Source organism: Cololabis saira, chromosome 7 (assembly GCF_033807715.1).
Source record: "Cololabis saira isolate AMF1-May2022 chromosome 7, fColSai1.1, whole genome shotgun sequence".
Classification (NCBI taxonomy): domain Eukaryota; kingdom Metazoa; phylum Chordata; class Actinopteri; order Beloniformes; family Belonidae; genus Cololabis; species Cololabis saira.
Window position 1 is genome coordinate 40,665,643 of NC_084593.1, and position 23,820 is coordinate 40,689,462.

Sequence of the window (23,820 nt, forward strand, 5' to 3'; positions counted from 1 at the left end):
TTTTTGTGTTTGGGCCATATTATGGGTAGGACAATTGTGTCTATCATTTAATAAAAAAAAAAAATCACTTCAATAAAAAAAATGTTTTCAATCAAAGAAAAAGTGTTTGAATGCAAAGAAATATTTGAGACCCAAAAAATTGCATTTGTTTTTTTTTTAGATTTGAAGTGAAAAAAGTTTTTTTTTTTTTTTTTTGATTGAATCATTTTGACACAAACATCCCGCAGTGGGCGGATTCTTCCCCATTGGTCAGACCATCGGATCAGACATGTTTTCTTTTTTTCTTTGATTGAAATCATTTTTTTTGATTGAAGTGAATTTTTTTTTAAATTTAAAAATATATTTTTTGATTGAAGCAATATTTTTTTTGATTGAATAATTAAGACACAAATCTACCTCCATACTTCGTGACAGGGGTTTGCTCTGGCCTGAGGAGTTGAGTTCAGCATTGGCTTTAAAGATATCTGGCGCCATCTAGCGTTGTGAATGGGTATAAATCTACACCCCGAATGGAAGACGAACTCTACTTTTTCAGTCTTATTTCAGTGCAAAAAAACACTGTCTTATATTCGGGCCAATACGGTACACGGCTAACATCACATTGGCTGGTTTTTAGCTACTTTAGCGATGTGAAACTGAACTGTGGCTCTCTGTTCTCTGTTTTGTACCTTTCCCTTCATCAGGTATCGTCCCATCAATCGACTGGGAGACCAGATGTTCACTAACGGCCAGACTGTCAACATGCAGGCCGTGATGAAGGACTGTGGTGTCATCAGGAAGCTGCTGGCTCTCGTAGCAGGAACCAAAGTATCGGAGGAGGAGGTGAGAGGTGACCCGCTCATACCAGCACTGACAGCGTACCTGTGAGCCGGAGTCATCCACCTGTTTGATCTGCTTTCAGGTTCAGGAGGACACAGATCAAGCTTTCCTGTCGGGGATACCCGGGGTGACTTTAACTGATAAACTCTACAACGTGTGGATCTTACTGCAGAGCCACGTTAACATCGTCTTTGACAGTGACATGGACAAGCTGATGTCAGAGAAATATCCTGGAATCAGACAGGTATCACAACAACATGTACTCTGAATGCTAAGGTGTAACAGAGGCTGAAATATCGACAATGTACAACAGTATTTCTGCATAACAAAGGAGCCGACCTGCTCCTCCAATGCAGACCAGCCACATCTAGTTAACATACAATGCTCCTAGTTATGTTGCTTAGTAGATCTGAAGTCACGTCCTTCCAAATTCCCAATGTATTTAATAAAAAAAACTAATAGAGATCCAGCGGCCTGTAAAACCCGTCAGTGTGTCGTGAGCCTACAAGTCCTGGTTGATGACAGATGGTCCCTTTTGTGTCAGAAATGAATCTAAAACATCTTAAAAACACTTGCTAATTAAAGTGGCTTGTCTGATTTAGCAACATTAATTAAGGGGGAGCAGGTCAATTCATCTCTTTTCAAAACACCACAACTTTGATAGCGTGTACAGCTAATGCATCTTTAACTAATGAAACCCCTAATTGTCTAATGATATGACAACATTCTGTTCTTTCGTCTGCTCCCCGCTGCCAGATCCTGGAAAAGAAGGACGGATTGTTCCGGAAGCACATGATGGGCAAACGAGTGGACTACGCTGCCCGATCAGTCATCTGTCCCGACATGTACATCGGAACTAATGAAATAGGAATACCAATGGTACATTTAACCCTTATTTATATATCTATCTCTATCAATATATATTTATAGTTATATTGTATATGTTATATTTTTTTCCCCTTGTCTGCACACATACCGTGCTGGTAAGAACCTAAGGCATATATATTTGCATTTTTAATATGAAATACATATGATATATATTTTTCTTTTAATATGTCACATATATTTATCTAAGTGTTAGAAGTGTTTACTTCAACTTCAACTACTCTGTTTTGAACATGTTGGTGGATCCGTGAGGTCTGCCCAAGTGCCGTCTTGCCTTCTGTCTACAAACATATACAAATATATGTGTGTATATATATATATATATATATATATATATATATATATTTGTACTTCATTCTTTTACTTTTTTGTATTCTTTTTTTTTTAACATGCATGTTCAAAAACCAAACCCAAACCTGACTCAGTCCTGTTTTCTTTTCTTCCTTTCCCCCCCAGGTTTTTGCCACCAAGCTGACGTACCCTCAGCCCGTCACACCCTGGAACGTGAAGGAGCTCCGTCAGGCCGTGCTGAACGGGCCCAACGTGCACCCCGGCGCCTCCATGGTGATAGACGAGGACGGCAGGAAAACCATCCTGTCACCCACCAACCTGGCCCAGAGAGAAGCCGTTGCTAAGCAACTGCTGACGCCCTCTCTAGGAGCACAGAAGATGACAATGAAGATCGTGAGTGGGCAGTTTTCATTCATTTGATCCCTTTAGGGATTTATACGTATTTTTTTCATTAAATTGAAGTAAACAGCAGTGGTGATAAACGCTTTCACTGACAAACATTAATCTAAACTTTGTACAAAAAGTAAGTACATTTGTGTTTGGTAGATTATTTCTTTGTTGTAACATTGCAACGGCAATGAATCTTATACCGGTGGAAAGCCTGTTTATTTCCCTTTTAAATGGAGCCACATTTGCAAGGAACGTTTATTTGTGGGAGGATCAGCGGAGCTGACTATGAAAGAAAAGAAATAATAGAATAAAGAAATAATCTACCAAACACACATGTCTTAACTTTTTTGCTAAGTTTATCTCCTGGAGGAGATGATAGATGTGCTGCTGGGTCTGTGTAAAAAATGAGAGTGAGAGAAGCTTCAAGCGGCAACGCTTTTTTTTTTTTTTTGTTTGTCTTGGCGCTGCTGAAAGGCTTTCATCAGGTCCCTTTTATTAACTGTGGATGCTACAACTACTCAGTCGCAGCCATCTACACTGCATCCAGATTACAACATTGCTGCTCTGTCATCTTCGCGTTAACCCCGTCCACAGACTCTCAACTATGATAATATGTACAGTAATCCCTCGCTATAACGCTGTTCTCCTTTCAAGTCTCGCTGCTTCACGGATTTGCATTGTGCATCGTGTTCTGCATTCTGATTGGCTAAACAGTCTCCCCACTTCTTCACTTCCTGTGTCAATAACGTTGGTCGCCTAGCAACAATGCTGAGAACGGCCAATGAGCTTCAGCAGCAGCTCAAGAACGGGAGCCTTTGATGAATCGTTCATTACAGTCTCAGATATAATCCATGGTGGCATGTCGGTTCATAAGAATCTTTTTCCCCAGAAGAAAAAATAGCGACAACAACGACCCATAACTATGTTCTGCTCTCGAAAAAACACACCTGCACCGCAGACTTTAGAAGAAAAAGACGCTGCAGAGCGAGTCAGGATGCAGCAGCATCAGAAGAGCAGGGAAATAAGCACCAGTCACAGTTTGTCCTACTGTACTTATTGTATTTTTTTTCATAATCATTTTTCATTTTATCCCGTTCAAATCCAATTAATCGGGTCATGGTGGGGCGGGGCTGATCTCTGCAATTTGAAGCCTTGTATAATAATTGTAAAAAAAAAAAGAAAAAAAAAGCTTGTTACTTCGCCGATTTCACTTATCACGAATTCTTTTTGGAACGTAAGCCCCGTGAAATATCAGGGATTACTGTATGCCGCGTTTTCCTAGCATTGTATACACCTACTACCTGTCTGTTTTTGTCTCCTCAGGTAAACCGTCACATAAAGAATGGAGATGTTTTGTTGCTCAACAGGCAGCCCACCCTGCACAGACCCTCCATACAGGCCCACTGTGCACGGATCTTACCTGGGGAAAAGGTAAAATGGGATTTCTCGCTGTTATTTCATGTACCGTTATTTCCGGACTATAAGCCGTGTTTGTTTTTCTTCATAGTTTGGCCGGGGGTGCGACTTATACTCTGGACCTACTTATGCGTGAAATTATTAACACATTATTACCGGTATATCATTTCACATGTTATTTTCACACTAAACCGCAAGATGGTGCTCTGTATCTAACGATGAGTCTGACGTTGTTTAAAAGTGACACCAAGGATGAAGATTTGATTGGATTTTATTTGGAGTGACACGGATGGTTTGATAAACTTCTTAGCATGTTATTTATGCTATAGTTATCTGAATAACTCTTAATATTATTCTTTCTTTATTCTTTATTTCATTCATTAAAAAAAAAAAAACAGTTCAATATAATTACAACAAAATTCTTTCTTTGAATGAAAGGGAACAGAAAGAAGACTAAGCTTATTTTATCTGTCCCTTTTTCCTAAGAAATCGAATTTCAATTAATGAAATAATAAAAAAATCTAATTACAAATTACGCAATTAAAAAAAAAAAAAAATAAATACACTTTCCAATAAATGTAATTAAAGAAAAACAAACAAAACTACAACAAACACTGCACTACACTAATTCAAGAAGTTTCAACAGTTTTAACTGAAGGAATAATGGATTTGAAGAATGACTATATTGTTTTCTACTAATTATTCTTATGGCTTTTTTTTTTGTAAAATGAAAATAGACTGAATATATTTTTTTCAAATATGTTGTGTTAACATACCAGGCACGTTCTCAGTTGTGTCATGTAACGTAAGCAGACTGTACAATTATTCAGCCTCTTGTAGACTTTAATCTATTTTTATTTTTTTAAATTGCCCTTCAAGATGACATGTCTGTTCTTGGTGTTGGATTTTATAAAATAAATTTCCCCCCCAAACATGCGACTTATACTCCAGCGTGACTCACATGTTTTTTCCTTCTTTATAATTCATTTTATGGCTGGTGTGACTTGTACTCCGAGTCCGGAGTGACTTATAGTCCGTAAAATCCGGTATATGCGGTGCTTTACCTGCTTCCAACTGTCCTTTTATTCAGAGAGAATATTCCTAACCGGCCGTACTTTGTTCCACGCTGCTGTCCCAGGTGCTGAGGCTTCATTACGCCAACTGCAAGGCCTACAACGCTGACTTTGATGGAGATGAGATGAACGCTCACTTCCCCCAGAGTGAGCTGAGCAGAGCCGAGGCCTACACGTTAGTCAGCACGCACCAGCAGTATCTCGTCCCCAAGGTGGGTCTGCTACACACACTGGCCTTTCCAGAGAGGAAAGCACAGGCATATTCCCACTATAGTGATTTAAATAGCGTATTTGGGTCCATGTTCCTCATTAAGTGTCAGAAAGTAGTTAACAGGAAGATGATTGCATCTACATGTCTGTAAAAACACTCTCTGGGCAGCACTGAGCTTCTACTTTATTACTTTTTTCTTAAATTAAATACTTACCTGCTGTACTCTACTGCCCTTATTTTTTTTAACAACTTGTGCTTTTTATTATTTTACCTCTTTTCTTATTTTATTTCATTTTATTTGTTATTTAAGCGTACTCTTAAATTAAATACTTAACATGTTTGAAAACTGTGCTACAGGTAAGTTATGGATAAGCCCTGAATGCAGGCATTGTGACGTAGAATTGTCAAATTGGTTTAATTCACTGCACGAATCGGCACAGATTACTTTTGTAATACTATATTTGACCCGGTCTTTGTACGTTTTCATTATTTTACCTCTTTTTGTCATCGTTTTATTTCATTTTATTTGTTATTTACTAGGGGTGTAACGATACACTAATCTCACGATACGGTACGATATACGATATTGAGGTCACGATAACGATACAATACGATATTATAGCAGTATTTTTTTAACAACCTTGATAGAGGAACATATGACTGGAAAAAATTGTCTTTTATTTGAAAGACACAAAATACAAAACAATGCTGTGCGTTTGCCCTATTGTTACAGTTTGTAATGCTTTATAACTGTTTAAGTTTTAAAGAGAAAGCCAGGCCAACCATTTTCCACAAACTGAACTAAAAGTAAATGTCAGGTTTGCATTATGCATCTTCAGTTTCATACAAGTACAAATATTTAGCCACAAACTGAATAGTTTCTCTCATGTATGATTTGACTTTTTTCTTTCTAATTTAACAACTAAAATTAAATAAATAAATACAAGTAAATAAATAATTACATACAATTTTACATCATGAAAAAGATTGATTCATGCTCACCTTATAAGTGTAAGAGGAGATTTATTTTTGTTAAGAAGTTTATTTTGGTAATTCAGGGTTCATTATTTTATAATATATTCTTTATATTCTGATGTAAATCAGGGACTATAATGACACTAGTCAGTTTATCTGTAGTTGTTAATATGTTTTAGATTGGGCGGAGTGATACAGCACTAGGTGCTGTGTTGATGCTCTAAAACAGCCTTTCTCAACAGGGGTGTCGCGGCACCCTGGGGTGTCCCCTGACTGCTTTAGGGGTGTCATCAAAAAATTACCTATTCTGACATTTCATATATAAATATATGAATGCATACATAAATACATTCTTTTTGCCTATGAATGAATGAATGAATAAATAAATAAATAAGATACCGTATTTTGACGACCATTAGGCGCATATAAACTTCTTTTTTTTTTTTTTAAATGTGCCGCGCACCCAATGACACAATGCGCCCATTGTATTATTGTCAGGCGGACGTAATTGGGGCCACCATGAGAAGTTAAAGGGGGAAGGGAGCGTGTGAATCACCCGTGATTTGCGGACGTGTTAGAGACCATCATCATTAGAGACCAGCTGACTTTCGACATCCCGGTGAATCACACGGTGGAGAAGACGAGGACCAGCACGGTGGCGATCAGCACAACGGGGTATGAGAAGTCATAGTTCACTGTTGTGCTTGGCTGCCACGCTGACGGACAGAAACTATGGTGATTTTTAAAAGAAAGACTTTGCCTAAAGAGACTTTTCCAGCCGGAGTCATTATAAAGGCAAATGAAAAGGGCTGGATGGATGAAGGGATGATGATCGAGTTGCTGTGGCAGGTCTATGTGCGGCGACCCGGTCATTTTTTCCACACATCACCATCACTGTTGATCTGGGACTATGCACGCCCATCTCACAGACAATGTAAAGAAAGAAGTGAAAAATATGAACGCTGTGCTTGCTGTTATTCCGGGAGGTCTGACGAAGGAACTCCAACCGCTGGACGTCGGTGTGAACCGGCCGTTCAAAGTGAAGCATGAATTAAGGTTCCGCGTTAAATCGACGCAGAGCCTACGGCGTAGGGTACGCCGTAGGGTACGCGGCGACGCGCACCTTACGTGCGCGTCATATGCATTTACAGCGATGCAGTGTGGTTTTTAATTATATTTTACTCTGGGGTGTCGTGAGATTTTATTCACTTTTGAAAGGTGTCATGACTGAAAAAAGGTTGAGAAAGGCTGCTCTAAAATCCTACACTGTTGAGGGACATTAAAGTACACTGACTGGAGCTCAGCAGAAGTTGCCCGCGTGTTTATCCTACTCACGACCCGAAAAAGGTTTAATTTAATAAGGTAAGGCTTAACTCTACACCAGCCTTACATGAGTAAAAGTTCAGATCTCAAAACGGGACCACAAAATGGGACTAGTTTCTTCTGAGCGGAGTAAGATTTTGGTCTGCGGGTCGAGATGCGGCCGCGGTCGCGGTGGGATGCGCGTTTCTAGTCAACACAATAGATTAATATTAATAACCCAATATCGCGATACACTTTGTCACCTCCACGACACGTATTGTGACGTTTTTGTATCGCGAAATTTCGTGGCACGATATATTGTTACACCCCTATTATTTACTGTTTAATTGTGTCTTGCCGCTTTTAATGTTGATGTAAAGCACTTTGAATGAGCTTGTGTTGAATTGTGCTCAAATAAATGTAATGTCTTCCCAGGATGGTAAACCTCTAGCAGGTCTGATCCAGGACCACATGGTGTCAGGAACCAGGATCACCATCCGGGACTGCTTCTTCACCAGAGAGCAGTACACCGAGCTGGTGTACCGAGGACTGACGGACAAGCAGGGCCGGGTCCGGCTGCTGGCCCCGGCTCTGCTCAAGCCCCAGCAGCTGTGGACGGGCAAGCAGGTAACCGGACGTTCTGACAGGATTTCCTCTACGTTTCAGTAGATGCTCAGCTTTAGAGAGACAACTGAAACATAACCGTAACCAATCAGTTGATCACAAATATTCAATCTGAATGTTGTATCAGTCAATGTATGCAAAAGAAAACATGATGATTAGGGCTGGGGATCGATCCAAATGTCAAGAATCGATTCAATTCAGAACTGATTCATCAAGATTTGGTTCGATTGGATTCCGATATTGATTTGGGTTAGTGTTATTAAAACAGTTTTTTGAGCTGTTGCATGAATTATATGACTGTGTAGTTATGCAACATATTAATAGTACCGTATTTTCGCGACCATTCGGCGCACCGTGTGGAAAGGCGCACCCTCATTTTTGTGTGTCATTTTTAGATTTAAAACATACATATGGCGCACCGACCCAAAAGGCGCAGTCTACAGAGCAGAGCTGCACACACGCGTGCCGCAAAACACGCCGGCCGGAAAACACACACACCCGCTGCAGAACGCACACACATGCAGAACGCACACACAAGCACACACAAGCACACAAGCGCTTATTTAAAAAATGGAGCAGGAGCAAAACCTTTGTTTCTGCATTAAAGAGCTCCACTAATTCAGCTGCGCCAGTCCGAATTTCCTCGGTGTCAGTCACTTTCTGCACAACAGTAAATAAACTTTTCATACCCCGTTGTGCGGATCCTCCACCGCCCAGAGCCCGTCTCTCCCCAGCGGGGTGGAGCAGCGCGCGTCACAGCGGCTTTAACCGGGAATGTGACCTGTTCGGACCGGCTGGGACCGAAGCCAACCACCTGTATGGGAGCAGGGGCTCCCGGGGAAAGACCAGCGGCATTTCGGCCGGATCTGCCCCGGGGATGGTGCGCCCTGGCCAGGCAAACCCGCGGCGGGAGCCTGGCGGCTCCTGAGCGCATCCTCTGCATCTTGGTTACCGGAGATCAAACCGACAGATTTGCCTGAAAATATCGCAGGGTGAAGTTGATCCGACCTGGGACAGACCCCTGAAATCCCTGCTCCTAAAGCGGGTGGGAACCAGGAGAATTTGATCTGATCCCGCTTTGGGAACCTGGAAGTCGGGTTGCAGCAGTGCGCGTCACACGCGCTGCAGAACACAGAACACACACGCACGTGTGCTTATACCATGGGTGCTTCACACCCCCCACCTTCCCCCTTTAACGTCTGTGGCTGGTGTCATTCACATCCGCAGACCACGGGTGCTTCACACACCCCCCCTTCCCCCTTGTCTGTGGATGGTCTCCTTCACGTCCGCAACTCCCCCGGGCTTCACCCAAAGCATAGATATGGCGCACCGTTTCATAAGGCGACCGGCACATTTTAAAGAAAAAAAAAAAAAAAAAAAGGGCGCCTTATGGTTGCGAAATTACGGTAGTATTATATTGAGATTCAACAGCAAGTATTGCAGCTAATGTTGCTGTAAGGACCAATCAGCTCCCAGAATGCTGATAGAACTGCTTTCAGAAACATCGTGTGGGTCAGAATTACCAAACAGATCCAGGGAGGAAACAGAGACGGATGAAACCGGTTTTATTTTTTCCCATTTTTGAGAAATTGGTTTTTAGCATTTTTTGCAAATGTAACCCCAAGACAGTATATAAAGTAATGAAATATTAGATTAGATTAGATTCAACTTTATTGTCATTGCTAATGTCAAAAGTACAGGGCAATAGAATGCAGTTAGATCTAACCAGAAGTGCTTATGCAGTAAAATAAACACATATATACACATACACATACACATACACATACACACATATATATATATATATATATATATATATATATATATATACACACACAGTGCAGATTAATAAATAACTGTTCTTATAAGGTGCGGGTCAGACATTAATGAATGATAATATATATTATAAACAGATGAGATGTGATTATACGATTTACACAGATTTGAGTTACAGTATGTACATGGGTGATTGGTATATATAAATATGGACAATTTATGCAATTATAACTGAAAACTTTATTTTTTTTTAAATATTTAAAGGCAAAAACATGGCACTAGTTATGCTCGTGTCCAACAAAACAATACTTTATTGGGCATAAACAATAAAAGACCAAAAGTTGTAATGGAATGATGAAAAAAGAAATTGATCTTTACACATATTAATTTTTAGGAATTAATATGAGAATCGATTTAGAATCGGAATTTTTTTTTTTTTTTCAACACATGCCTAATGCTGATAAACCTTTGATTTTGCTGAAGTTCAGTCCTGGTGTGATGTTTCCTGCAGGTTGTGTCCACGCTGCTGCTGAATCTAATTCCAGAGAAAGCGACGCCTCTCAACCTGATTGGAAAATCCAAAATCCCCGGCAAAGCCTGGATCCAGGTTCATCCTCGAGCTGCTCCCAGATACAAACCCGACAGCATGTGTGACTCGCAGGTGGGAACACACGTCAACCAAGATCACAAACTGACTAGAGGAGAAATGGGTTGGCTTGATGGAGAACGTTAGAAGCAATAAGGGGATAGTTTAGTGGCCTGTTTGGGCTGGAACCATGTCCTGAAGCAAGTCAGCAGTCTAGTCCTAAATGTCTCTGTTCACTACCCCTTTTTGTGCATTTCTTTTTATTTATTTTTTATTTATTTATTTATCTTTTATTTGGAAAAGCCTTGATTTCACAGATGCAGATTTACATAGTGTCAAAATCACCTCAACTAAGTTAACATAACATTGGCGTGACATTTTGTAGAACGTCTGATGTCCAATTTGGCTCCTGGCTCTTCCCAGAATTTTCTTTGTCAAATATTTATATGGAACATGGAAAGCTTCTCATCTTAATTATTACATACAGAAAACTACACACAAAGCAGAATGAGTAAAGATCGTGCTGTAGATTATATCAATATATCATATTACAAAACACATTTTGATCCCACTCCTTATTTTTGTCAAGTTAGCAAAAGTCAGAGTTTTATGTACTCAGTCCACTTAGACCACATCTGGTCACATTTCTCCTACTCCATTTTTAGAGAGAATGACAACTTTTCCATGACATATATTTCATATATTATTCCTATTCATTCATCTCTAGTGGGGGATTCAGGTTTTAACCACCTCCTTGTAGCAGCTTTTTTGCTCGCTGCAAGGAGTATCTGTAGCAGTTTCTTATCTTTGTTATTCCACCCCTCAAATTGGATATGTACTGAGTATCAAACCGGTAAGGAATTTTGACTCCAAATATATTATGAATGTGTTTGTGAATTTCCCCCCAATAGGGTACAATAACCTTGCAATCCCAGAATACATGGAAGTGATTGGTTCCTGAGTCCCACATTTTCTCCAGCAATCATTACTGCTTTGTTCATTTCTCTCTTTTTTTTTTTTTACTTTATTTTTTTGTATTTTGACATTACAGAATACTTCTCTTTTTTTTACATAATATATACGTCGTACCAGTAAAAATAACAAATACAGTACTTATAAACAAACACAGCAGACAGGGTCATCTAGTATGGGCGGGTTGGAGTAGCAGCTTTGGTTTGGGTTCCTTTAGCATCCATAACTGTATTTCTATGCTAATCCCTTGTTCATGTAGCATTTACATCATCATGTTCTTCCATATATCCTCAGACAGTAAACAAACATCCTTATAACGTCATCCCAAATCCATGTAACGTCTCCATTTCCTCCAGTACTTGATTCCCTCGTCTGATTCATGTCTGAGGGAGAACGTTAGTTGTTCCATATTGTGGATTTCTTTAACTATTTCTATCATTCTGAAATTGTTGGACGCTCCCTGCTCAGCCATTTCCTGGTTATTGCCTTTTTACTACTTGCTAGCAGTATTTTCAGTAAATACTTATCTTGTTTGTCCAGCCCAATTGGTCTGTTCCCTAAGTAAATCATTTCAAAACTAAAATCCAGCTGTAAGTCAGTTATTATTCTAATTGCTGTTACTACACCAACCCAGTAGGTGGAGATGTTGGGGAACTCTCAAAATATATGGTAATGGCCAGCAGACTTATTTCCACATTCTCTCCAACACTGTCGTATTCTGGGTTGTTACACTGCAAAAACTCAAAATCTTACCAGGAATATTTGTCTTATTTCTAGTTAAAATGTCTAATTTTTAGTCAAAAACTCTCATTACACTTAAAACAAGAGTCATTACCAGAAAAATAACTTATTTGACAATTTTCACCTGTTTCAAGTAAATTTTCACTTGAAATAAGTAGAAAAATCTGCCAGTGGGACAAGATTTATCTTCTCATTACAAGCAAAAAAATCTTGTTCGACTGGCAGATTTTTCTACTTATTTTAAGTGAGAATCTACTTGAAACAGGTGAAAATTGTTGTTTTTTCCAGTGATGAGTCTTGTTGTAAGTGTAATGAGATTTTTTTTGACTAAAAATGAGACATTTTAACTAGAAATAAGACAAATATTCTTGTTAAGATTTTGAGATTTTGCAGTGTAGTCTGTGAACTCTAGATTTTAGGAGTTCTAAAGTACCTGAGTGTGTTCTTCCAGGTAAATTCTCTCCACAGATCAGAACTAGAGGTGGAGGAGTGTGTTCTGCACATGTCTAACCAGTCAATGGTGTACATTGTAGAGAGGCCCTTGTCCAATTTTAAGGCAGAATAGATTCTGGAAATAAGTTTGTCCGTATTACTTTTATATGCCTTAGTAAATATCTTTATCAGATTCATTTCCTCCCCCACGGTGGATCTAATGTTGTCTCACCTGGAGATATCTGAAGAAGTCCTGCTTCCATAAAAGTTTTTCATAAGCTGCTGCAGGGAGTTTAACCTGGTGTTTGAGGATATTGTGCAACATGAGGGTTAATTTCTGTTTTCTGTACCGTCCCAGGTGGTGATCCGGCAGGGCGAGCTGTTGGTGGGGGTTCTGGACAAAGCTCACTACGGCTCGTCGGCCTACGGCCTGGTCCACTGCTGCTACGAGCTGTACGGAGGGGAGACCAGTGGGAAGCTGCTCAGCTGCCTGGCCCGGCTCTTCACCGCCTACCTGCAGCTGTACCGGGGCTTCACGCTGGGTACAAGTACACACCAGGCCTGCAGCCTTCTGCTGCAAGCAGTCATGTAGTGTACAAGTACACACCAGTCCTGCAGCCTTCTGCTGCAAGCAGTCATGTAGTGTACAAGTACACACCAGTCCTGCAGCCTTCTGCTGCAAGCAGTCATGTAGTGTACAAGTACACACCAGTCCTGCAGCCTTCTGCTGCAAGCAGTCATGTAGTGTACAAGTACACACCAGTCCTGCAGCCTTCTGCTGCAAGCAGTCATGTAGTGTACAAGTACACACCAGGCCTGCAGCCTTCTGCTGCCAGCAGTCATGTAGTGTACAAGTACACACCAGGCCTGCAGCCTTCTGCTGACAGCAGTAGTTTAGTGAAAAAAGAACACACCAGTCCTGCAGCCTTCTGCTGCAAGCAGTCATGTAGTGTACAAGTACACACCAGTCCTGCAGCCTTCTGCTGCAAGCAGTCATTCAGTGTACAAGTACACACCAGGCCTGCATCCTTCTGCTGCAAGCAGTCATGTAGTGTACAAGTACACACCAGGCCTGCATCCTTCTGCTGCAAGCAGTCATGTAGTGTACAAGTACACACCAGTCCTGCAGCCTTCTGCTGCAAGCAGTCATGTAGTAAACTTTTTTCTCTGTGTTTTCCTGCCCAGGTGTGGAGGATATCCTGGTGAAACCAGGTGCCAACATGCAGAGGACCAAAATCATTAAAAAGTCACTGAAAATCGGCACCAAAGTGAGTTAAGACAAGCTGCTGCTTCTGTTGGTATTGTACATTTTTAATTGTTTAATTTTGAATTGAATTGAAATTTTATTTCGAACATGAAACAGTAGTGAAAACAAAACGAAATAATAATAATCAATAATAAATAAATGTAAATAAGAGAGAGAAAAAAAAGACAAAATATAAATAAAAACATGCATCCATCATAACTAACATGCTCAAAGGAGTCGGAAGAGAAGAAGAGAAGAAGATTCACCTCCCAGAATGCTGATAGAACTGCTTTCAGAAACATCATGTGGGTCAGAATTATCAAACAGATCCAGGGAGGAAACAGAGACGGATGAAATCGGTTTTATTTTTTCCCACATTCCGGTTTTATTTTTTTCCATTTTCTGTCTTTTTCGGATTTTTAATTTTTGAGAATTTGGTTTTTAGCATTTATGCAAATGTAATGTGACAGTATATAAAGTAATGAAATATAGACAATTTATGCCATTATAACTGAAATCTTTAATGTTTTCATACCTTTAAACATATTTAAAGGCAAAAACATTGTGTCCAACAAAACATCGTTTTTTGGGCATAAACACAAAAATACCAAAAGTTGTAATGTAATGATGAAAAAAAAAATCTAAATAAATCGATCTTTAGACATATAAATCGCTTTAGGATTTATTATGAGAATCGATTTAGAATCGGAAAATCTGTTTTTTCAACACAGGCCTATTCAGTACATTCACATACTTTGGAATATCAAAAATAAAAAGTTTGTCAAAAGGGAGCGACTGTGCCGACCAGTTTACTAGCAATGGTAATCAATACATCCGGCTGATTCATAGAGAAGTGCACTAATTGCCAGTGTTTTTGGAAACATAGTTGCTGACTTCCTTTTTGAAATATTTTCGGGCCAAAACATCCAAAACTAGTGTGGCCGCCCCGGAGAAATGTGTTGTACCTTGACCAGCAGAGAGATTATAAGTGATTGATTGCGTCGTGTGTCCGTCAGGCCCTGCGGTCAGCGTTCAACCTGCCACCCAACGAGGCTCTGGCCGAGGCCCAGAGCACGTGGCAGGACGCCCACCTCAACCCCGACCAGAGAGACTTCATCATGTCCGAGCACAAGTTCAAAGAGGTGGCCAACCAAGTCAGCAATGATATCAACAAGGTAAATGATCACTGCTCGTACAGCCACACTCCCAGCACCAAATCCACCAACTTCCCATTAGTACGTTTTCATTATGTTAACCTTTCATTATGATTAAATCTTGCATTCACGCCAGTCCAGCTGTTTCTAACATGTAGACGGAACATTTCTGATCTCTATTTTAGTATGTAAATGCAACTGTTGGCCAGTCGCTAAATATTTGGAAATTACATTTGCAAAGATTTACTTTATGAGCTGTGTATCTTTCCCTGATTTGTCAAGAGTGCCACATGACCGTCACTGACATAGATGTGTCCTAAAGGGATGTTCCGGAGTTGAACCAACCCAAGGTCGATCATTAAATGGTAGTGAGTGGACACTTTCGCTGGAAAAAAGAGCATGCATCAAAGCAGTGATTAAAAAGTCTAAATGTCGAGAAAAAAGTCTAAATATCGAGATTAATGTTGAAGTACAAATTCGAGAAAAAAGTCGAAATGTTGAGGAAAAAAGTCAAAATGTCGAGAATAATGTTGAAGTACAATTTCGACTTTATTCTCGAAATTTTGACTTCATTCTCGAAATTGTATTTCAACATTATTCTCGATATTTCGACTTTTTTCTCGACATTTCGACTTTTTTCTCAAAGTGCACAATAAAAAAAAATCTTCCCCTCTCAAATATTTTTCTCCTGCCTGGCCCTAATACTCTTCTGTAGTTTTTAGCCGTGTAGTATCCAAACAGTTTACTGTTCATGGCCACCGCTTCCCGAGAACTATCTGTGTTTAGGATGTAGTGGACATGGACTTCTCGTTTTACATCTTGACAGAAAAATATCCCATATTCAGTAGTGGATTAAAACAGAATTAAGAGAAATGTTTTTAAAATGTTTTGACAGATTGAAATGTTCTAGTTTGTAGACGTAAGCTTTTTCACAGAAAAAGGACAACAGTTTAAGTTTTGAATGTCAAGGACAGTCTGGTTGGAAGACAAGAATATGAACATGAATGAGCTCAAACAAATATGGTTTAGAAATGTATATAGTGAATAAAAACAGAATGCAATAGGTCATTTCACGTTTGCGGATACCCAGTATTCAACAGCCGAATGTAGCGCGTCGCCCATCCTTACTACATTAACTGACACAGGGTTGATATTGTCTGATCTACAAATGCTGAATGATATGCAAATCTCATAAACCCATCCATATTTTATTCCCAGTAGAACAAAACTATAGATTGGATGTTGAAACGTAGGCATTTTCCTTTGTGACTTTCTATATTTCTAAAAATATACAGTCTGATAAACAACCTGAGTCTTGATGAAGTGCAATGCTTCCTCTAGTCAGCACTGTGATTTAATGATTGTTTTCAGGAGAGCATGTCTTTGCACGCCATCTCCATATTGTGACTTCATAATTCTGGCTGACTGTGTAGCAGTATCAAGTTCATTCATGGATTATTAAAGTACAATTACAATGAATTGAACTTGTTGAAACATCTTTTCTGGGTTTTTTTTTTCTTGTGCGTGGAGATTTACTTTCATATGTGAAGTATTTTCTTTTTTTTATATTTTCTCTTTGTTTGGAATCACATATCAACAATACATACATCTTTATTGCATAGTTGCTTGTTTCGACACAGAGCTCCAATTTGTTTTTTTCCATTCACAAAACATGTCATAACAGAACACATGAACATGGGGTGTTTTCTATTATAGTAATACAAGAAAATAGATACTTAAACAAATCTTGTTTAAAAGAGGTAAAAAAAGAGAATTAAACAAAAGCAGGGCGTTTCAGGGAAATATACATTTTCCATTGCTCCCAGATGTCTTTGAATTTATATTGCTGCAGCCCCATTGAGAAAGTAATTATTTCCATCACAAATATATCATAAATTATCTTATACCATTCATCTATAGATGGGATGTCTGGGTTAAGCCATTTCTTTGTTATTGCTTTTCTTGTAGCGTATGTGAAGTATTTTCCTGTATATTTCAGGTGTGTATGCCCGTGGGACTTCACACCTCCTTCCCAGACAACAACCTCCAACTGATGGTCCAATCAGGAGCCAAGGGATCTACAGTAAACACCATGCAGGTACAGTACAGCCGGTGTAAACACACAGATGGAAACACACATGATTCTGTACTACACTGATTCATCAACCCACCTGAATCCAGCCAGGACGTTACAATTCAAGAGTTGTGTCTAACTGTGTTTGTGTATTTGTTCCAGATTTCCTGTCTGCTGGGTCAGATTGAGTTGGAGGGCCGGAGGCCTCCACTGATGCCTTCTGGTAAATTCCTGCCCTGTTTCCAGCCGTACGACCCTTCACCCGGCGCTGGGGGGTTTGTTTCGGGGAGGTTTCTCACAGGCATCAAACCACAGGTACACAAAGTCAGCTTTGAGGCTGGAATGTGCGTCTTCTGTTGTTCACTTGTATTCAAATGTCAAATGTGTTTAGGGAAGTGAAAAAACAAACATCAAGATGTAATGTGAGACATTGAATCATGTTTCTGAAGCGGTGTGGGCCTTAAAAACGTGATGCAGCGTGTCTCTAAAAGCCTGGAGGATATGTCACTTCCTATACAGTATAAGATGCGTTTGGTTTCCTGCTTCCTCCCCGTCTGGTTAAGGCCAGAGAACTTGAAATCACACTTTTTTATTATTATTATTAAACTCACCAAATTGTGCACACACATCAGGTGTCGCGTTCTAGAAAATAGGTGACGGGCGCGGGTTTACAAAAATGGACTCGGTAGCGCAACCAACTTCGTGTTTTTTGACGAGCCCCACAATACATGCAGCCATGCTCTAACAAGTTCACTATCTTGAAGAGGCTATGTCATTTTTCATGTATTTGGTCATTTCCCGGCCTCGTACTTTAACAAACTCCTCGTAGAGATTTGATCAGATTGACTCAAAACCAAGGCTGGGGATCCATTCAAATGTCAAGAATCGATTCGATTCCGATTCTTAAGATTCAGAATCGATTATCAAGATTTGGTTTAATTCGATTCCGATGTTCATTTGGGTTAGTGTTATTAAAACTGTTTTTTGAGCTGTTGCATGAATGATATGACTGTAGTTATGCAACATATTAATACTAGTATTATATTGAGATTCAACAGCAAGTATTTCAGCTGCTGTAAGGACCAATCAGCTCCCAGAATGCTGATAGAACTGCTTTCAGAAACATCATGTGGGTCAGAATTTTTTTTTTTTTTTTTTTCATTTTCAGTCTTTTTCTTGTTTTTAATTTCTGATAATTTGGTTTTTAGCATTTAATGCAAATATATCCCCAAGAAAGTATATAAAGTAATGAAATATAGACAATTTATGCCATTATAACTGAAAACTTGAATGTTTTCATACCTTGTTGGCTTAACATCAATGCGTCTGTGTTAAGCACTTTTAACGTTCTTATTATCATTTTTATAATAACCTAAAAAGTCAATATTGCAAACTTCAAAGGCACTTTATAGTGATATTGACCCCGAGATCCTGTACAATATTCTAAGCCTGTTATTGTATTGAGTCTTTCAGCATTGGCCCTCGAGCTCTTGCATTTTAGAAAATGATGTTTTCTTTTCTTGTGTGTTTTCCTCACTTCCAGGAGTTTTTCTTCCACTGCATGGCTGGTAGAGAAGGGCTGGTGGACACAGCTGTGAAAACGTCTAGATCAGGATATCTGCAGAGGTAAAGCCTTACAGTAAGAGGAATGAGGAAAAGCACTTTGTTTATGTTGAATTTAAGCATGGTTTGTTCCACCTTTTGAGCACAGATGAGCTAACGTGTGTTGATTATAAGCTGCGCACGGACCGGGACGCTGGCATCTCATCTGTTTATTACAGTGGCCTGGACGTGCAAAACACAACGGCAAATTGAGAAAAACACAATGGCAAAAGAGAAAACGCAACACATTAACCAAAATGGAAAGGGTAGGACTCTTGACTTGTGGCTGATTGGACGAAGGAACGTTTGACCCGGAAGTACATGACATAAAAACATGAGTGCCGATAGCGATAGCCTACTCGTTATTATCAAACAATATTTTGATGCATCACTGTTCCAAATAACCCTGCATCTCTCAAACGGGTCTTCAGCATTCCAACACTCATATTAATGTTGTGAGTAGTCGACAGCATGTCGACTATAACATCATATTTGTGTCCTGCATCAAAATATTGTTTGATAATAACGAGTAGACTATCGCTATCGGCGCTCATGCTCAGATGGATCGATGAGCTGATCCCGGCTTTGTTAGGACATCTGGACTTGTTAATGTTTGTTTTAGTACCAGGAAAATGTTGGGCATTAGAACATTTACAGAAGGGTGTTTTACTAGAAGATATTTTTACGTTATTATTGAGAGAACCGGCATCATCCTATTGTGTAATATATACATGTGATTAAAGCAGCCCCTGAAAGACTTGTTCCTCTTCTCTTTCCCTCCTCTGCTCTGCAGATGCATCATAAAGCATCTGGAGGGTTTGGTGGTCCAGTACGACCTGACGGTGAGAGACAGTGACGGGTCCGTGGTTCAGTTTCTGTATGGTGAAGACGGGCTGGACATCCCCAAGACCCAATTTCTGCAGCCAAGACAGTTCTCCTTCATAGAGGAAAACTATGAGGTATCAAAAATGAAAACAAGACATGTACTTGCATATGGAGCTTTCACTGGAGTAAAAAACTACTTCATGTTTTGGAACTGACTATTAGGGCCATGCAGGAGAAAAAATATTTGAGAGGGGAAGATTTTTTTTTAATATCGTGCACTTCGAGAAAAAAGTCGAAATGTCGAGAGTAATGTTGAAATACAATTTCAAGAATAAAGTCGAAATTTTGCCTTTTTTCTCAACATTTAAACTTTATTCACGAAATTTTGACTTTTTTCTCGACATTTCGACTTTTTTCTCGAAGTGCATAATGAAAAAAAAATCTTCCTCCTCTAAAATATTATTAGGGCCCGAGCACTGTGCGAAGGCCCTATTGTATCTGTAGGAATTTTTTTTTTCTCCTTTTTATTTTTCCGACGAAATGAGGGCCTTTTTGCCCCCTTGACGTGCCCCAAAAGTCACCAAATTTTGCACGCAAGCCAGGCCTGACGAAAAATGTGATATTTAATGGTTTGCATTAATGAGCGTGGCCTAATGACTCAACAGCGCCCCCTAGAAAACTTTGTGCCTCAAGCCCCACAATACGGTTTGACGTACATGCACGAAAATCGGTACACACCTGTATCATGTCACAACTTAAAGAAAAGTGTCTTGGAGCCATGGCCGAAACCGAACAGGAAGTCGGCCTTTTTGAATTAATCGTGTAATTTTGGCGCAATTTATGCCATTTCTTCAGCCGTTAATGCGGCCCGAACCGTAACGTGCACCCAGGTGTGTTATACATCAAAATGTGCGTCTCCATCCTGCGACGATGCACATTACTTTTATCAGTCAAAAGCGTTACCGTGGCGACCATAGACGCCAAAAAGAGCGCCCCGCCCCTTCTTCTGATTGGTCCATATTTGATAGTCCCTATTTTCTGCCATAACTTTTGAATGGTTTGACATAAAGAGTGATGGATGGTGTCATCAGACTTAGTTTTGAGTCCTTGACCTTTTATTGGTGAAACGCGTGAGGGCCCGTTCATCGCTTCTTGCAGCTTCAATTTTATTTTATTTTTTTTTTCTTTTCTGTAATGGAAGGTTACTAACAATTTTTTGTGGAGTCAAATACAACCATTTTAATATATTTAACAAGACATTGAAGTGTTTCCACATGAAGGGGTTTACCTGAACCGGCCACACTGCCCGTCTCCTCAGGTCATCAGGAAGTCCCAGGGTCTGGACAGTGTCCTGCCCCGGCTGGACTCCCAGCCAGCTCAGCACCACTTTGCAGCCATCCAGCGCTGGAAAACAAAGAGAGAGGTAGCACAACCTCAGAGAGGTAGGTCACTCACTCAGATCTGCTATGAGTGTTTTCAATTCAATAGAAGTGAAGTATCTAGCAGTATTGTATTGATCCCTAGAGAGAGAGAGGGCACTAGGAGCCCAGGCACTAGGCAAGAGCTCGTATCTGAACCAACTCCTCTGAGATTTCATCAGATCAACTTCATTCTTGGTGTGTTTAGTACCTGGGCTCCTGGTGCATGAGCTCTGGCTGATTTACCAGCAATGTAGACCCGGCAATAGCTGTCTTTATTTAAATTCAGCTTAAATAAATGTGTACATCCTTTTTGTGAGTGTTTGTGAATGTGTGTGTCTAAACTTTGTTTCAGGTCCATTCTTGCTGTTTTCCCAGAAGAAGTTTTCAAAACTAAAAAAAAGCACACAAGTAACAGAGCCCGTCTCTAACACCAGAGATCCTGTAATAGAAGAGGTATCTATGCACAGACCCTGCACTGTACTTTACACTTTACACACACGTGTATGAAGTGCAGCCGTGAGTTCAGAGCCTGACTGACCCAAACTGTACCTATATTTTAACTCTTTTCCTCCTCAGCTCATTGGAAAGTGGCGTTCTCTGGATGAAGCCAGCAGAGCCAAGTACACGAGGAAGTCGTCCCGCTGTCCAGAGCCCGCGCTGGCCGTCTTAAGACCCGACATCTGCTTCGGTTCAGTGTCGGAGAAGTTCCACGACATCACAGAAAAGTACCTTCAGGACAGAACCTGTTTATATCAAGACAACGTGGACATGGACAGGTACCAAATGCAAGAGTGTTTTAAAAGGACCAAATCTCTCAGAACTGTAGTTTAGTGCTGCCCAAACATCCCAACATCCCACCAGGAATTCTGTCCTCGGCTCAGGTTGATATTCCAGTTTTAAAATGATTGTTCTAAGTAAGGAAACAGAATTTACAGCAGAATTCTCTTCAGATTTTTTCAGACAGACAACTTGCAATTTTCATTTCTTTCTCCAAACTGAGTTGATAGAGGGCATTGCACTTTTATTTGTGTGAGACATCATCAAACTCTACATTTGTTTCATGTTTCCAGATAGTTTTATGCACTACTGAAGAGTATTAGGGCCATGCAGGGGAAAAAATATATGAGAGGGGAAGTTGTTTTTTCATTGTGCACTTGGAGAAAAAAGTCAATGTCAGGGAAAAAAGTCGAAATGTCGAGATTATTGTTGAAATACAATTTCAAGAATAAAGTCAAAATTTTGCGAATAAAGTTGAAATTTCGACTTTTTTCTCAACATTTAGACTTTTTTCTCGAAATTGTACTTCAACGTTAATCTTGACATTTCGACTTTTTTCTCAACATTTCAACTTTTTTTCTCAACATTTTGACTTTTTTTCCTCAACATTTTGACTTTTTTTCTCAACATTTCGACTTTTTTTCTCGACATTTCGACTTTTTTCTCAAAATTGTACTTCAACATTAATCTTGACATTTCGACTTTTTTCTCAACATTTTGACTTTTTTCTCAAAGTGCATAATGAAAAAAGAAAATCTTCCTCCTCTAAAATTTTATTTTTCTCCTGCCTGGCCCTAATACTCTTCCGTATATGCACACTATTTAGATCCTACCGCATTTAATTTGTTCCAACATTGGGCTCCCCCAAGTGAGTCGAGCTTTAGCCCTACAACAACTGAGTTTACATACTGGAAACACCTCCTAATATCCAGTACGGATAACGAGGGACATCGTCAGACCAGGACTTAAATGATCTCCCACGTGTGTGTTTTAGTGTAGTTTAATACGTCTTCTTCTCCTCTCCTAGCCTGCGGCAGCTGCTGCTCTATAAGTGGCAGCGCTCCCTGTGTGATCCAGGGGAGGCTGTGGGACTGCTGGCAGCCCAGTCCATCGGGGAACCGTCCACCCAGATGACCCTAAACACCTTCCATTTTGCTGGCAGAGGAGAGATGAACGTCACCCTGGGAATACCTCGGTAATGACCCCACTAGTCTCATTACTGACCTATATGTACCTGTGAGAATATTACACACGCCGCCCCCTCCCCGATGTGGCAACCGTTGGGCTGTTAACGCCCAGCCTAGACTTGCCCATGGCACTTTTTTCTCTACTTTTTAGTCTTGGAAGCCAGGTAAGTGTGCAATGACTCTTAGAGATGTAGTCATCCGAATGACTCTATCTTTACATTTGTCTCTGAAAATGAGGCAAAACCAATCCCTTTGTTTAAACAAGCTTCTAAAAACAATGATTGCACATTCTCTGCCACAGATAATACAGTAATCCCTCGTTACGTTCCAAAAAGAACCCCTGATAGGCGAAACCCTTTTTTTTTTTTTTTTTTGCAATTATTATACAAGGGTTCAAATTGCAGAGATGAGCCCCGTCCCACCACGACCCGATTAAATGGATTTGAACGGGAGAAAATGAGAAATATGAAAAAAAAATACAATAAATACAGTAGGACAAATTGTGACTGGTGTGTATTTCCCTGCTCTTCTGATGCTGCTGCATCCTGACTCCCCTCTGTAGCGTCTTTTTCTTCTAAAGCCGCGGTGCAGGTGTGTTTTTTCCAGAGAAGAACATAGTTGTTGGTCGTTGTTGTCGCTATTTTTTCTTCTGGGCAAAAAGATTCTTATAAACAGACATGCTACCATGGATTATATCTGAGACTGTAATGAACGATTCATCAAAGGGTCTCGTTCTTGAGCTGCTGCTGAAACTCATTGGCCGTTCTCAGCTTGTTGCTAAGCAACCAACGTTATTGACACAGGAAGTGAAGAAGCGGGGAGACTGTTTAGCCAATCAGAATGCAGAACACGATGCACAATGTAAATCCGTGAAGCAGCGAGACGTGAAAGGTGAACCGCGTTACAGCGAGGGATTACTGTACATCAGATGCGTATTTTCTTCAGATGTATTTATTTGTAGCCCGGTAAGTTCCTCTTGTTTTCTATCATTTTTCATATTATTTATGCTTTTTCATTAACGTGACAGCTCCTCTGGTGAAC

At 40.0% G+C, this 23,820-nt stretch overlaps 1 protein-coding gene across 1 annotated transcript in view; it reads left to right on the forward strand.

The window, feature by feature from the left end:
- polr1a (RNA polymerase I subunit A) overlaps positions 1 to 23,820 on the forward strand; it is a 41,171-nt gene that overhangs the window by 5,825 nt on the left and 11,526 nt on the right. Inside the window, exons 10-28 of the mRNA XM_061725902.1 lie at positions 684 to 822; positions 902 to 1,063; positions 1,576 to 1,698; positions 2,161 to 2,388; positions 3,709 to 3,816; positions 4,940 to 5,086; positions 7,798 to 7,989; positions 10,274 to 10,423; positions 12,852 to 13,035; positions 13,679 to 13,761; positions 14,756 to 14,914; positions 16,893 to 16,991; positions 17,130 to 17,282; positions 18,511 to 18,593; positions 19,363 to 19,528; positions 20,713 to 20,836; positions 21,168 to 21,268; positions 21,392 to 21,591; positions 22,620 to 22,787. Coding sequence (XP_061581886.1) covers positions 684 to 822; positions 902 to 1,063; positions 1,576 to 1,698; positions 2,161 to 2,388; positions 3,709 to 3,816; positions 4,940 to 5,086; positions 7,798 to 7,989; positions 10,274 to 10,423; positions 12,852 to 13,035; positions 13,679 to 13,761; positions 14,756 to 14,914; positions 16,893 to 16,991; positions 17,130 to 17,282; positions 18,511 to 18,593; positions 19,363 to 19,528; positions 20,713 to 20,836; positions 21,168 to 21,268; positions 21,392 to 21,591; positions 22,620 to 22,787 — 2,769 coding nt within the window. The remainder of the gene's footprint in view (positions 1 to 683; positions 823 to 901; positions 1,064 to 1,575; positions 1,699 to 2,160; positions 2,389 to 3,708; positions 3,817 to 4,939; positions 5,087 to 7,797; positions 7,990 to 10,273; positions 10,424 to 12,851; positions 13,036 to 13,678; positions 13,762 to 14,755; positions 14,915 to 16,892; positions 16,992 to 17,129; positions 17,283 to 18,510; positions 18,594 to 19,362; positions 19,529 to 20,712; positions 20,837 to 21,167; positions 21,269 to 21,391; positions 21,592 to 22,619; positions 22,788 to 23,820) is intronic.